General features: G+C 34.1%; 1 protein-coding gene across 5 annotated transcripts in view; it reads left to right on the top strand.

Annotated features, from left to right (window-relative positions):
- ANGPT1 (angiopoietin 1) overlaps window positions 1-13,121 on the top strand; it is a 246,594-nt gene extending 233,473 nt beyond the window's left edge. For 3 of the 5 annotated variants that reach the window (XM_037738709.1, XM_037738708.1, XM_037738707.1), the window contains exon 9: window positions 10,580-13,121. In XM_037738709.1, coding sequence (XP_037594637.1) covers window positions 10,580-10,740 — 161 coding nt within the window. In that variant the 3' untranslated portion in view covers window positions 10,741-13,121. The remainder of the gene's footprint in view (window positions 1-10,579) is intronic. The other 2 variants (XM_017528999.2, XM_017528998.2) reach the window with 2 other exon arrangements.
- The last annotated feature ends 1,995 nt before the right edge of the window (window positions 13,122-15,116 follow it).

Genomic DNA, 15,116 nt, shown 5'->3' with positions numbered 1-15,116 from the left:
AGAGTGCAATGATGCTGTCTTGGCTTATTGCAGTCTCCACCTCCTGGGTTCAAGCGATTCTCCTGCCTCAGCCTCCTGAGTAGCTGGGATTACAGGTGCTCACCACCAGTCCCAGCTAATTTTTGTATTTTTAGTAAAGACAGGGTTTCACCATGTTGGCCAGGCTGGTCTTGAATTCCTGACCTCAGGTGATCCCCCCACCTTGGCCTCATAAAGCGCTGGGATTACAGATGTGAGCCACAAGTGGTACTGTTTTCCTCTTAAAGGAATGACATAAACTTGCATTTTAGAATACATTCACAATATTCAGTATTTAATAAATAATTGATTTAAAGAAAAAATAATTACATATTAATAAAAGTTATAAATGGATATGGTGAAACTGTGAAGTTGACATGACTGACTGAAGTTGGGGAAACCCTAAGATAAAACCAAATGGCAAATTATATCACTCAACAATTTTATAGGCTCTGGCAACAAAGGAGTTGGCATCAAACAAAATTGTATGATAAATTTCTGTTTCAGTGTTTCTTCTCTCACAATTTTAGTGTTGCTTCTCTCTCTTACTATAATAACAGTCACTCCCGCCTTCAATTGTTCTGATATATGTTCTGTCTTACTCTATAACAAAACATGTTTTCATATTTGTAAGAAAAAATTGTTCAAATCCAATATCTTCCTTTCCCAAACACTATATGACTACTATTATCATAACATATTATATGTTACTGCACATGTTGTAGTATCGTGAACTTCAGATCTACTCTGAGACAGCAGGGAGAGAAACTCATCTCTATATTGTACATGAGGAAAATGAACATCAGTTAATGTTTGCCATTTCATCCCAAACATCTAGCACAGCTGATTGTGACAGATAGAAACTCATTAGAAAATGTAGTACATGAATGAGTGAAGTAGTAGTGTACATGAATGAGTTTCGTATGTGAATGACCACCTTGTAACTCTTGAAATCACTTTCAAATTTTAAAACCAATGAAATAAATAATTAGGTTGAAATTATCTTCATCAACTAATAGAGCATGGAAAAGTATGGAGTGAAGGTTTTGGATAAATCTTTTTCTCTTCTTCCCTATACCCAACCCCCCCATTACTACTATCACCAAATCACAGCCCATTGACCCCCATCCATGCCACCTATGTTGACATCTTTTCAATATGATACCAGTCCCAATATTATCAAGACTAACCTATTGTGATTCCGCCTCTATCATATTCTTTCCCTTGAGCTTTGAACATGTCCTTTTGGTATTACATTTTACATCATTAAATATGAAAGTCTTCTATATGTAATTTTATGACTCCTCCCTCAGCCCTCACCCCCCAAAATAGTTGCTACAAATCTAAGATGTTTTTTTTAAAAAATAGTACACACAAGGTAGGTCTTGAACTTTTTCCTGAAAGAGAATTTTTCTTTTCATTACTTCCCTGATCTCATAAATGAAATTGTGAGCAGCTCTATACAAAGACAAAGGGACTTTGATTTTTCAGTTTCCTGCCCATTTTCATATTGAAATATGCTTTATTTTATCCATGTCTATTTTTACAGATATTTTTATTACCAAATAAATATATGAAAAATCAACAGTAAAATCTTTCCAATGTGTCCCTAGAAGAGCATTCCAACATGTTCATATTTCTGTCATAATAATGAAAATATGGAGTGAAGTAAAGAGGAGGATGCACATCTTGGTTGTCAATGAGAAAACTTCACTGCTCAGATTTATGATTTTATTTCTGCTTTAAATGATTGAGCTTTGTCATGTTCTTTCATCCATAATCATTCTTGGACCCAATTCTTACTCACCAATAAACACATGTGTTTGGGAGAGAATATTTCCACTTATTGCTTGGACTGGAATAGTCTAAGTAAATCTGTTTTTGTAATAAACGCCATTACCCTATCAAATATCCCTTTGAAAGAATCCAGGTCTTGCAAAGCTATATATTATGGAAAGCTAAAATGTGGAATTTAGGTAGCTAAGAACTGGAGAACATAAGGATGAATGTCATTGACAGTCCAGGTAACTGGAGTATTGCCTGGAACTGAGGTCCTACTTAGCTACTTCCCACCACTACTACTTATTTTCTGTCAAATTTTCCCTTAGAGTCATTTTCCTCATCTAATGGTTTTTCCTTTCTTTTTTTTTTTTTTCTAAACTTAGTATTTGAGCTTGTTGCCTATTTAAAATAGCCTCCCTTAAGCAGTGAGACTTCATACCCTTTGGAGCTAGTAACTCATAAATCTTTGTCATTATCAATTAAAGCTTTGTTTTATCTTGTTTATTTATATATTTTTCCTTTGTTTCTTTTAAAAGGAATTAATAGTAAAATAAGATTTATTGCCCATGAACTGTCCTAGATAGTTTTTTCAAGTACATAGAGTGATTTCAGTTGGAAAATCTGGTATCATTACACTCGACCGTCAAAGACTGAATGACAGAAAATAGACTTAATTGAAAGCAGAAGGTATTTCAGCTAGACACCAGGTAGGACTTGATCCCTGTTCTCCTTTTTCTAACTTCCTTCTTTCTTAACTTTCTTCTATCAATTTAAGGCATTTTTAATGAGTACTTATTAAGGGGTTAACTACTATTAAATAAATGAGCAAGACAGGCTAGAGCATAAGCTTCATTAAAATTTTAAAACAAATAGTTTTATCTACTATTTAACATTAAGAAAATGAAAATGTACTGTCATTTAATGCATATTTTTGGTACATATTTATTGTATAAGGAGATAAATATGCAAAAACTTCTGATTCCAAAATTAAGAAAATGACATTTTTTTTGCTAGATTGTTACATTCAAAACAAACTTACCTTCAGCTAAAAAAATCATCTTTGGTGCTAAATTAGGAGTTTTCCATATCGGCATTTCTAAAAGTTTGCTTAAGCTACAGTAAACTAAAATTATTAAAATTATAAAGAATTATTTCTAACAGTCTGTCATAAATTATAATTATTAACGGTTGCCAACAAAAAACAAATATGTTATTGTTTTACATTCCTTACTTTACTTTCAATGTAATTTCCATATTTAGTACATAATATAAAAGCTATGTAAAAATGTGACCTAACCTTCTTTAGAAAGAATCTATTGAAGCAGAAACTCTGATTTCTTTTCCCAATGCATAAACCATGTCAACTGATAAACAAGACTTTCTAAAGCTGACAAAAGATATTTTTCAGTTCAGTCCTTAAAAAGAGGATAAAGCCATACACATAAATTTCTTAGTACATCCTAGAACTTTCCAGATGATAACAGCAGAGAGTTGATAAATGCTCACTTTGCCTGCTATATAATCTTAAAGAATACAAATAAAATGATAAAAGTTAGCAGTTTTTTCAACTGGTATGTGATCTCACAGTGATAAGATCTTTGGGAAAATATAATTGTCTTAGCATTTTTGAGAACCCAAGAAGGACATGCTAAGCATAATCAGATAACTAAAATTATCTAAGTTTCAAGGTAAAAATATTGAGAGAAAAGAAAATCCATATGGCTAACGTAAAATTGACTATAGAAATCTATATTGCATTCTTTTATTTCAACCCAATTTCTCTATTTAGTACATAAAATGTAAGCTTATTCTACACAAATATAAGTTCCATGAATGTAGGGATTTTATGCTCTCCAGTGGCTGCCATAGTGGGTGGCATATAGCATAGGTTCAATAAATATTGGTTTAATGAGTAAATATGTTAGCAGAGACTCTGAAAGTACATTGCAAAATTATAAATGATTCTGGTGAAAAGTCAAAGTAAATGAATGTTAGTATAAATGTGACTCTTGCATGAACTTAGATTTAACATGCACAATTCATACATGTATTTGTATGTACAAATATGAAACAAAGAGGTGACTATAAAGGATTGAAACTAACTTTTAAGGATTACCAAACCCCAAAAGACTAAACTGCAGAATTGTAAAAATTTGAGTGTTAGGTTCCTGACTTTCAAATAAATTTGAGCTTTCTAAAATGCAAAGTTTAAGGTTATATTCCTATTTTCTGGGGCAAGGTTTTACTTATTAGAAAAAGAGCAAAGAGTATCAGAAAATGTCTTTTATAAGTTTGGAGAAAGGTGAATCGGAACTGATAGACCTCTTGCGCAAAGCTACAACCAAAGCTTAATAATTGATCGTGAATGAGAAATAACCAATTAATTCTGTATTGTACTCAGTAAAAATATTTAAATATTTTATTGAGCTCTTTCTAACAGGTATGTTTGTATTATCCTAAATAATTTATATTTAATAACTCATAAAGCTTCTGGCAACTCTTGGAAATAGAGACCACAATAATACTTCGGCAAGAACTGAGATACAGAAAAGTTAGATGGTTTTCCATAGGTTACAGAATTTTGCCAGAAGTAGAATTTAAATGCAGGTACTCAATCTCCAGAGGCCTTTGTTCTATCTACTCTGTCTACTGCCTCCATGAAAAGAAATGGCATTCAAAGAGAATGACAGAGCTCTATTGTACTGTTGGCAGCATCTTTTCTCAAGCATTTCCTCACTTAAACATGCAAAATGAAGTATGAGGGAGAAGAGAGACAGTAAAAGAATACCTAGAAGTTTTAAATGAGTTCAATATTCCTAGCCAGGATAAATAACTTTTCAACTTTAGAACAAAAAGAAGAGAAAGGAAAAACTAAAGTCCTTGGCCTGAAGGGGGTATAGCACAACATGACAGAAGGAATGAGATGACAGAAGGAATGCAGACGCCTAGCAAGGTCCTTTGCCTCCTGCATACAAGACCCATGCAGCTGCTTTTTGAGGCTGGCTTTGGGTAGGGTCAGCTTTGTACCATAAACTCACAAAAGAGATTTTTCCATTATGATCCCATTGATGACACCAATCAATTTAGTTTAAACCTATCCTTAGTGATGAAAGACTAAAATCTTAATTTCTGTGCAAGCTCTTTTGCATATTGCTGATTAGAATGCATGTATTGAAAATGAACAAAAGAAATCTACAAAAACAGGTATACCTTTTCATTTTGCTGTACATTTTACCATAGAAAAGAAGTGTTGAGAGATGTTTTGTTTAGAATCGGAAGAATGTAAGAGTTAGGTTTCCTGATGTTCAAATAAAGCTGAACTTCCTGAGCACAAAGTCGAGAATCAAATTCCTATTTTCTGGGCAAAGTTTCATTTATTAGTGACAAAATGTGGATTTTCTGCTTCAAAGATAAAAGACACAAATGAGTTTTAAAGGCCTGGGATAGTTATTACAAAACTAAATTTTAATGAGTTAAGTGTAAATGAATTGGAAACGCGAATCTCAGATTTCTTATTAAAATATACATGAGGTTACAAGTTATGAAGAAAAATGCTTGGCAAAGTCCTCATCTCAGCAGTTGCCAACCGTAAAACATTTGAGGCTGGGTGCGGTGGCTCACGCCTGTAATTCCAGCACTTTGGGAGGCAGAGGTGAATCGATCACCTGAGGTCAGGAGTTTGAGACCAGCCTGGTCAACATGGCAAAATCCTGTTTCTATCAAAAAAAGAATATATATAAAAAAGAAAAAAGAATATAAAAAAGAAAAAAGAATACAAAAATTATCTGGGTGTGGTGGTGGATGCCTGTAGTCCCAGCTACTCAGGAGGCTGAGGCAGGAGAAGTGCTTGAACCCAGGAGGCGGAGGTTGCCGTGAGCTGATATGATAATGCACCACTGCACTCCAGCCTAGGTGACAGAGTGAGACCCCATCTCAAAAACAACAACACCATTTGAGACATTTTATCAGTTGTCCCAATAGCAGATGGTAACTGTTATTTTTATCCTTTGTTTGCATCACTGAGTTCTTTTAGGCTTGAAGTGCCTTCTCTAGATGAATTGCTTTAGGATATTTCTTATTTGTTAATCTCAAGCATATACAAAATACGAAGTTTATATTTTCCCAGGATTGCACAGGATATATAATTCAGCTCTTAATATCTTATCAGAGAGGAACTGCAAACTCAGGAATACTCTACTGTATATTCACAGAACATCTACATCCCATGCAGATTTACCATATGTACTAAGTATCTATGATCACCTATAAATACAGGGAATGTATCTGAGTAATGAAGAGTCTGCTATATTTTTGCCTGCATCAAAAAAGTCTGCTATACTTTTGCCTGCAAAAAAAAAATATGTGCTTAAACCACATATTTTCAGGATTTGTGTTTAAAAGACTTGCCTATGTTTAATTTTTAAAAATAAAGGTAGAAAGTGGACAAACTATTTGAAATATTTGATATGAAAAGGTTATTTAGTTTGTTTTATTGAATGAATCAGAGAAAACAGAATCCTACATAGAAATAATTACTTCTGCTACATTGAAGTTTAGGATCTTTTTATAATAAAACTGAAATTGTCATGAGAAATAATTGCTATTTTATTTTATTTTATCTTAATTCATTATCTTTACTATCAATTGTTCTCTGACAGATCACAGAATTCGTGGCCCACTAGTCTTAAGATAAAGAGTTAATTGAACATTTCAAGCTCCTTGATTTGTCATGAAATCAAAATGAAACATTTAAAAAAATTAGGAACTTAAACGCCAAGTTTTTATAACATGAACATTGTACATCTGTACTTATTTGGGTCTAAATTATTTTTGTATTTCTCTAATAAACCCCACCAAGCAAATAAGAAAATACATTGGCACCGATGACCTTGTCTTCATTATTAAATTATTATGATGCTCCACAGGTCTTGTCCTTTCGTTTCCTGCCCTAAACATTCTGCACCGTTTACTAGATAACTTACAGCAAGCACTTAAGTAGGGTTTTGCAGACTATAATAGTGCATTATCTTATTTTATCCTTAAAATTGTGCTGTGAAAATTGTTGGTCAGCTCTTATAATCTAGATATTATGAATGCGACCTTAAAATGTTCCTGAAACTCTGTAAGCATTAGTATCTTCATTGTGGTACTTGCCATTTCGCTTAATGCTGCTTGGGAGATAAAATGAGAAAATGCATATAAATATCTTCATATGGATGATTCAATAAATATCAAATACTATTGGTACTATTGCATAGGATCTCTTGGTAGCATCTCTTGGTTATTAACTGATGAAGTAGGCATGAAAAGTTTGTCTTCTAACTTCTGCTCTGGCACTCTCTAGGCTTCCCATTACCCAAAATATAATGTCTAAAGGTGTAGTTAAAACCTTTATGTTCTCCCTCCTGTTTATTTTTTAGCCCAATATTCTGCAACTCTTTAACACACTGGCACTCTAGCCAAACCAAGCTGCCTGGCAGACACTCCCTCCTGCTCTTCCAGAGTACAGACTGTATAGAAGCTCTTTCCATCCAATGAACTCATACCTGTCCTTCAGGTACCAGAACAGCTGCTGAATGAGTAAGCTTTGTGGTCCTTCAGATAGTCAGCACCTACTGCCTCTGTATTTCCGTAAATTTTTCTTCATCTCTTTGTTTAATGGCTATCATCTCAATTTGTAGCATTTTATTAGTCTTCTACACAAAACTGTGCATTCTTTAAAGGCAGAAATTTTGTTTCCAAAAATTCCTGTTCCCTATGCCTATCCATTTGTTAATACATGCAGAATTGAATTTTCTACTATTTTTTTTCATCATGCTGTCACATATGCTCAGGATGCAGATCATAGAGAATGAGGGCTCTAAACAGTGTTCGATTAAACATTTAACCTAGCAGATCTGGTTCTTCTGGTTCAATGTGGTTCCCATTCGTAGAGAATGTTTTACTTGTTTGCCTGATCAGCCAAGCAGGCTGGCTCAACTGTAAATTGTTCCATAAACATTGAACTGCTCACCAGGACTGCCTATTCCTCCACCTTCATTTCCTGAAAGTCATTTCTTGCTCACTGTGCACCAGCTGCACTGATGTCACTACACACACCAAGCTTGGTTTCTTCCTCACAGCATTTGTAGGGACTATACTCTCCTTAGACGGGTCTTTCCCCATCTTCGTGGGGCTGCCTCTCTCCTCCTTCAGGTCTTGTTAAATATCAGCTTCTTTCATGAATGTGAAAAGTCGAGTTATTCTCCTTCAGCACTCCTACTTATTTTCTTCATGACATTTTTAAGTCATAATTTATATTAAGTTGGGTGCAAAAGTAATTGCGTTTTTTGTCAATAACAGTAATGGCAAAAACCGCAATTACTTTTGCACCGACCTAGTAGTTATTTTATGTGACTGCTTACATATATTCATCTGCTTCTCCCATTAGAAGTGAGTTTCATGAAGGCAAGGACCACATCTATCTTGAGTATTGTATAATAGCATTTCATAATTATTATATATTGGATGGATTTATAAAGAAAAAAATGAATACAATAAGCACAGGTGTTATATATTGGGGTATCTATCAAACATAGCATTTTAGTTAGCTGAACAACTTCAGACAACAAAGACTGTACAAGGAGAACCAATCTATCAGTCAATCAATCAGCTAACAAGCCTGCAGTGACCCACAGGTCATTTATGAAGCAAACTCTGGTGTCCTACTAAGTACAGGAGATGGGTCAATATAGAAACCATGGCTTTCCATTGTTTTTAGGATGATGAACAAAAGACTTGGTGGTTTGCTTCAGACCCTCTCAGCTTTAGGTGACTATTTCCCTCATTGACAGTGACCCCTGCCATCCTTGGCCTTCTTTCAATGTCTCCAAAATGCCATTCTGCTTATTGCAAACATTATCCCACTTTATTCATTAGAAAAGATACACAAGATCAATTTACCTGACTGTCTCACAGGCTCTCACTGTTTCTTGTCTCTTTCCTAAGCTTTCCCAGCTTCCCAATGAACATGTCCTTTAGCCTGTGCCCTTTATTGCCAGGCTGTTGTTACAACAGACATCTGTCTTTCCACACTCCTCTGGGAGTCTTGTGACTTTCTATAAACCATATAAACAAAAACACACACTTTACCCTAATGCAGCTTGGAAGAGAATTCTATGAATCGTTGTCAGTCTCAACAATAGAGTAAGTGTATTTGCTTGAGAAACCATAGTGCGTATTTGCAAGACTATAAAAAGTTCATTAATGCAATGGAAAAGTGCCTTAAGAAGGTCACAGAAAAGGAGGAGAAAAGTTAAAACATAGAAGCAATCAAGTTGAATTTCATCCTAGAGTTTCATTTTAGTCCTTTAGAAAGAGTCTTTTGGGCAAATAAATTCACTAGTATTAGAATGCTTTTTATAATATAAATAGCATGTTTTTACCAGCTGTACTGATCAAAAATTAGAAGAATTAATCTTAAGAAAAACAAAGGTAAGATTTTACTTGCAGTTCTTCCTTCTTTGCCAAACAAGAACCTTTTTGTCCTTCGTGTTTTGACTACATTAACATTTATGTTGTTTGCATACAGTTGATAAAACTGCACTGAATATAGTGTCTTTCCAAATTCATCAAGACATACCTCATGGTTCCCCAGTATGAACCGGCGATTAATGCTGCTTGTTACGCCTCTAGTGTGACTTTATAAACACAAGCCAGCGGTATTCATCTTCTAAAGTTGAAAAATGAGAACTAGCTTTTCTCCATTTAACTTTTTCTAAAGTTTCTGCAAGATGGTGCTCATGTTACAGTTAAACATCAACTGTACAGCTTTCTCTTTCTTTAGCTATTAGTCCCTTAGGTATAAGTCTGTAATCAAAGAGAGGTCAACTGTATCCAAATAAAAAATATGCCAGAATGTCTCTGGCATAAATCCCTCCCTAAAGATTCAATAGTGTTACTTCAGGAGACAGGAAAAAGCACTATGCTTTATCTAAAAATCTAAGAACTTAATTTATTTAAAAAATAAAACTGAGTTATCCAGTTATCCTTACAGAGAGCTATACAAGCATATGATTTCCACGTTACTCATCAAGTTGTATTTCTTTTTACTAAGTTTGGAAAGCACCTTAAATAACCATAGACAAAATATGGCTGTACAGGACCTGAATGGCCACTATTGCTGAACACTTTTTCTATTGTTATAAGCTCCAGAGAAGGCACATTAATTCAAAGTCCTTGTGAGTATCATAGTCATTGCACAGTATCCAATTAATCCAATTAATTTTAGAAGCAGCTTAGGGCCAATTCTTGACAAACGTATGCAGTAGATGAAGAACATCTTTCTATTTAGATCTCAGTTTCTTGTCAAAGTTTCTGAATTTCTTCACTAATAATTACTCGTTCTATTCCCAATAACAGATGGAATGTGTCTTATGGGTATATGGATTTTCCTTATTGCACTTGTCTTACATGTAAATCCATCTCTTAATGTACATTGTGTCTTGAAGCCCAGAGGCTTCCCATCATTATAAGGAGCAGGGAGTTCCAGCGGAGTCACATTGAAAGCTGCCTTCCATTAGAGCACTGCTCTCTCTGATTGATCATACAAATCTTAAATCAGAAGTCATTTAAAACCGTTTCACTACTGGGAATATATTTACTGATGCCTCCTATTTGCAAATAAGCATAACAAGAGCAAGCAAATTTCCCATCAGTTAATGCCATTAATTTCCAAATATTCCATTTACTTAAAATTGTTGCCTCTCCTTCTCCCTTCTATTATAAACTATTTTTTCAGGCTGGTGGTTTGATGCTTGTGGCGCCTCCAATCTAAATGGAATGTTCTATGGTGCGGGACAAAACCATGGAAAACTGAATGGGATAAAGTGGCACTACTTCAGAGGGCCCAGTTACTCTTTACGTTTCTCAACTATGATGATGCGACCTTTAGATTTTTGAAAGCCCAATGTCAGAAGTGATTATAAAAAAAGCAACAAAGAAATCTGGAGAAGCTACCAGGCGAGAAACTGCTTGAACACTTCAGAAGTGAACAATATTGTCTTTCTCCCAGCAATAAATGGTAGTCATGTGAAGTCACCAACATTCTTGACTGTGAATCTGGAACCTTTTGAGTTCACAAGAGTCTCTACTTGGGGCGACAGGGCTCACATGGCTCGACTATCGAAAATTCCACTGACTGTCGGGCTTTAAAAAGGGAAGAAACTGTTCAGATTGCTGTGCTTCAAACTACTAGTGCATCTTATTTTGGAATTACGGTAGGCAGATGATAAATATGATCAATTTCATGTAGAACAGAAAAAAAAAAGAGTGAAAAAAAGTAATATACATGAAGAATACAAACAAGCCTGCCATAATCCTTTGGAAAAGGTATATGACACCAGTGAAAAGGTGTTATATCTATGCAAACCTACTAACAAATTATACTCTGGCACAATTTTGATAAAAATTTAGAACAGCATTGTCTGCTGAGTTGGTTAAATGTTAATGGATTTCAGAAGCCTAATTCCAGTATCATACTTATTAGTTGATTTCTACTTACCCATCTTCAAATGAAAATTCCATTTTTGTAAGCCATAATGAATTGTAGTACATGGACAATAACTGTGTGATAAAAACAAACTCCATTACTCTGATTTTTGATACAGTTTTCAGAAGAGAAACAGATATAATCAAGGAAGAATATATGTGGTGAAAAATTACTACCCCCATACTATTGTTTTCATTTACTCTAAAAACTGATTGAATGATATATAAATATATTTATAGCCTGATTAAAGTTAAAAGAATGTAAAATATATCAAGTTTCTAAAATAATATACATGCATTTAATATTTCCTTTGATATTATACAGGAAAGCAATATTTTGGAGTATATTAAGTTGAAGTAAAACCAAGTACTCTGGAGCAGTTCACTTTACAGTATCTACTTGCATGTGTATACATACATGTAACTTCATTATTTTAAAAATATTTTTAGAACTTCAATACTCACCCTGTTATGTCTTGCTAATTTAAATTTTGCTAATTAACTGAAACATGCTTACCAGGTTCACACTGTTCCAGTTTCTATAAAAGAAACACTTTGAAATCTATGAAAAATGAAATAATTATAGATATCATTGTACATAGCATGTTTATATTCAGGATAAACTTAATAGCTGATTAATCTGGAATATGCAACATTGTCCTTAATTGATGCTAATAAACAAAAATGCTCAATAAACTCTACTATATTTCTTAATGACATACATCACCCTTCATACTTTTCTCTTTCAGGCCATTCCCTTAGGCAATTTTTAATTTTTAAAAATTACTATCAAGGAGAAAAATTGGCAAAACTATTATATATAAGGGAAATATATACAAAAAGAAAATTAATCAAAGGCACCTGAATAAGAAAAATTCTGACTGCTAGTTCTATAAATAACTTAATGAAAATATTCCTATGGGATAATCTATTTTAAGTGAATTTTGGGGGTGCTTGAAGTCACTACAGTATTTTATCAAGAAGTCTTCTCTGCCTCTAAGTGTCCAAGGTTATAACAGTAAACAGTTTTTATTAAAATGTGAGTCACTATGGGATGAGAAAATTGAAATAAAGCTATTGGGTCTCCTCTCTTGTAAAGGAGACAGTTTGTAGCAAGGTAGAAATACCAGTTTCTGAGTTGGTGACTTGATTCACTATGCCTTAGTGGTTTCCTCCATTTGAGAAAATAAAGCTATTCACATTGTTAAGAAAATATTTTTAAAGTTTACCATCAAGAATTTTTTTATATTTCTCTATCTGTATTCAACCCCTTTTTGCCTTAAAGTGATATCTGCAGGTATGATACCATTTTTCTATTCTTGGTGACTCCTTCATAGCAGGTAAGCTTCTCTCTCTAAAAACTTCTGACTGTTTTCATTTAAGGGAAAGAAAATGAGTGTTTTGTTGTTTTGTGTTCCTACAGATATTTTTTTAACCAGACTTTGGATAAAGAATACTATTTCCAAATTCATATTACCAGAATAAAATAAAATAATGAAAAAAGCATGCTATTTACCGTTTTGTTGTCTTGGTTTGAGAAATGAAATATTGTTTCCAATTATTTATAATAAAGCAGTATAAAATGTTTTATGGCTCCATTATGTGCATTGTGTAATAATGCCTATATGTTTATGGCAATTTAATATGTATATCCTTTGCATTTAATTATTTCAGAATAGGATAATTAGGTATTAGAATTTTGCCTTTAAAATTCATGTGGTTTCTATGCAAAGTTCTTCATATCAACGCAACATTATTTGATTTGAATAAAATTGAAAATAATATTTGTGCAACTTTAATACATACTTTACAAAATTTAAATTCGCGATTTATGAAGATATAGAACCATTGAAAGAAGATCGACCAAATGAACTAAAGCCTCAATTTTTGAAAAACTTTCAGTCTGGGATGAAATAAGAAAGCTTAGCCTCATTAGAATGGTAGATCAAAGCAGTGGATCTCAGTCCCATGTCCCTACAATATGATGTGTTATGTCCTGCCAATTATTCAATGCCATATTATCATGTGACAATGGACAATATATTCTGGGAATTCTGAATGTAGACTAAGAGGATTTATGTTAAAAATTTGAGCTTGGTATACAGCAGGAAAAGGAAGGAGAATAAAGTAGATGCTACTTGTCCCTCTCACCTGACATTCCATCAGCAGTCTTATCATTTAGTCCTTGCAAAAAGTTTCTTACCTTTGGCCTTGATTCTGATCCTATTGCCATCACATGGATTCAAACCTTCCTTAATTTCGACCTAGATGATTGGAAAGGATACCGTTTCTCCTGCCTCTCTATGCTGTTATTCACCTTGTAACCATGAAAGCTTATTCTTTCTAAAGCAAGACTTGTGAACATTTTTTCCCGCTCAAAACACTTCAATGTTTCCTCACTACTTCCTGAATTTAAAATAAACAGGTCAAGTTAATCTCAACCAGCATCTCCAGACAGCTTCATTCCACCTAATCAGTATTCCAGTCGAAACAAAGAAGCCCCATGGTCGACTACTTGCAAAAATGATACCTGTTCTTCCCCTTTCTGTATTCATATCCTTTGCAATGTGACTTTGTAGCTTGTTCCATAAAGAGGTAAAATCTATTTCCTTACTCCCTGGATGGCTAGCTCTGGACTTGCTGTAACCAACAGAACACAGCAGAATTGACGACTGTGTGCCAGTTCTGAGTCTGGTCAGAAAAATTCTACCTTTGGCATGAAAAAAAGCCCAGCATAGCCTAATGGAGGATTAGAGACCATGTAGAGCAATGCCTAGTCTACCAGCTGAGACCACCCTAGACCAGCCAGCCCACAGCTGACCCGTGGATGATTCCAGAGACATGAGTGATCTCAACTGAGATCAACTGAGCCTGGCTCAGATCAGCAGAACTGCTCAGCTAAGGTGCATAATCATGAGAAACAATAATAGGTTATTTTAAACCACTACATTCTCTTTTTCAGAGTTTTGTTAAACATCATTATTGTAGTAGTAGCTGATACAGAATATAGCACTGCAGCCCCCACCTACCCTCTGCCAGCCATGTGAGTTTTATGCATCCTGAGTTTTCAGAACTGCTGCCTAGAATGTCCCTTCCTTCAGCTCAGATGGGCAAAATAATCCCCATCGCGTTGCTTCATGACCCTCTTTTCTAGTCCCCGCTATTAATTGTTACCCTCTCTTTACTCATATACTTTTACAGCTCAACATATTTTGCTTGAGTTTTAGAAAAGGCTGCCTCTTACTTGTTTTTTTCATTCCCCACAGCACCTACCAGAAACTTGTTATTCGTTGAATGGGATTGAATTGCTTTGAAAGACTAAGAAATCCCTTTTACCTATATAAAATCCAACTCTCAGATTTGACCACTATGTTAAGTCATTTATTTTCTGACTTTAAACTTAGGCCATTCTCCTCCAGAAAAAGATGTCCAAATTTATAATTTTAGTTATCTCAGATGTCTACTCTATTATCAACTTTGCTGGAACATATGTATTGTGTAAATTGAGGGAAACCTACATGCTTCTTTTAAATTTAAAACTAGCAAATATATAAAAGGTACTATTGAATGGTAATTACTCATTTATTCTTTACACACATATTATTGTTATTTAATGTAATATAATGATTTATAAAACACACACAAATTTGGACAGCTTAGGATTTAAGATTCAACTAAATTTTTTTTTTTCTAGTCAATTTGGCTCTTTTAATAAAAGTGACCTCTTAATTCATGGTCAGTATGTCCTCGTGTATTTCTCTATCATTATTTTATTAATTACTTACTAT

Source organism: Cebus imitator, unplaced genomic scaffold (genome assembly GCF_001604975.1).
Source record: "Cebus imitator isolate Cc_AM_T3 unplaced genomic scaffold, Cebus_imitator-1.0 Scaffold56, whole genome shotgun sequence".
Taxonomy (NCBI): domain Eukaryota; kingdom Metazoa; phylum Chordata; class Mammalia; order Primates; family Cebidae; genus Cebus; species Cebus imitator.
The sequence above is the reverse complement of the archived record's forward strand: the minus strand, read 5'-3'. Positions and strand labels throughout refer to the sequence as shown.